Source organism: Trypanosoma theileri (genome assembly GCF_002087225.1).
Source record: "Trypanosoma theileri isolate Edinburgh chromosome Unknown TM35_Tth_184_V1, whole genome shotgun sequence".
Lineage (NCBI taxonomy): Eukaryota > Euglenozoa > Kinetoplastea > Trypanosomatida > Trypanosomatidae > Trypanosoma > Trypanosoma theileri.
The window spans coordinates 5,104-5,973 of record NW_021640026.1 but is presented as its reverse complement, the minus strand read 5'-3'; the positions used below and the strand labels follow the sequence as shown (position 1 = coordinate 5,973).

The 870-nt window shown below is 48.4% G+C and overlaps 1 protein-coding gene across 1 annotated transcript; it reads left to right on the top strand.

The window, feature by feature from the left end:
• Positions 1–18: 18 nt before the first annotated feature.
• TM35_001841010 (uncharacterized protein) lies at positions 19–870 on the top strand (the record flags this gene model as incomplete). The annotated part of the gene is made up of 1 exon (XM_029031983.1): positions 19–870. A coding segment is annotated over one exon (852 nt), but the record flags the coding sequence as incomplete, so codon positions are not given.

Here is an 870-nt window from a genome sequence, read left to right as displayed (position 1 = left end):
TGCGGTGCGGGCAGCCGTGTGTCTGCATGTGGGAAGTACGCAGACCTCTGCCGCCAGCGTACCGCAAGAGCAGCAACAACAACAAGGATTACTACTGCTAATGCTGGACAGCCAAAGGCGGTGATGGCTGTTTTTAATGGCACCTTTTGGGGTGATGTGTGGGGCAGTACTTATCCGTATTCTAGTCAAGCGCAAACAGATCATAGGGTGAATGAACGACCTGAATCCCCTCCGGTAACCCATTTAAAGGAACCAAAGATTGTACCCCATCACGAGCAAAAAGAAGCTGGACCTGATCCAGAGGTGGAGCTGCTCACCCAAAAGAGCCAAACTTCTGAAGCACCTGATATGGGTGGTAGTGAGGACCGATCTCACATTTCTGTTATTGATTCCCGTGAACCTGTGGCAGGAACATTGCCGAAAAGAGGACTTCAAGAAGAAGCAGAAGGCACTCAAAGAAAGATTTCAGGAGGAGGGGATCCAATTGGCTCTACAGGAGGTGAAAGTACTGTTCATTCTTTAACACGAACAGATCAAGAAACTAAGAACGCTCAATTGAGTGATCCTTCTCAAGATGGGGCAACGAGTCATGCGTCTCCGAGCACAGAAAAACCAACAACAGAAGCAAATACTTCCATAAACAGTAATGGCGCAACTGGCGACAATACTCCTATACAACAACAATCTACTGAAAGCACGACTGGCACAGAAGGTTCACAAGAGAATGGCAATGCTGATTCAACGGCCAACACCACCACCACCACCACCACAACAACAACAACACTTCCTCCTGAACTCACAAACAACAAGAAGGGTGATGCAGACAGCAGCAGCAGTATCAGCAGTTCTGTGTGGATGCGTGTGCCACTA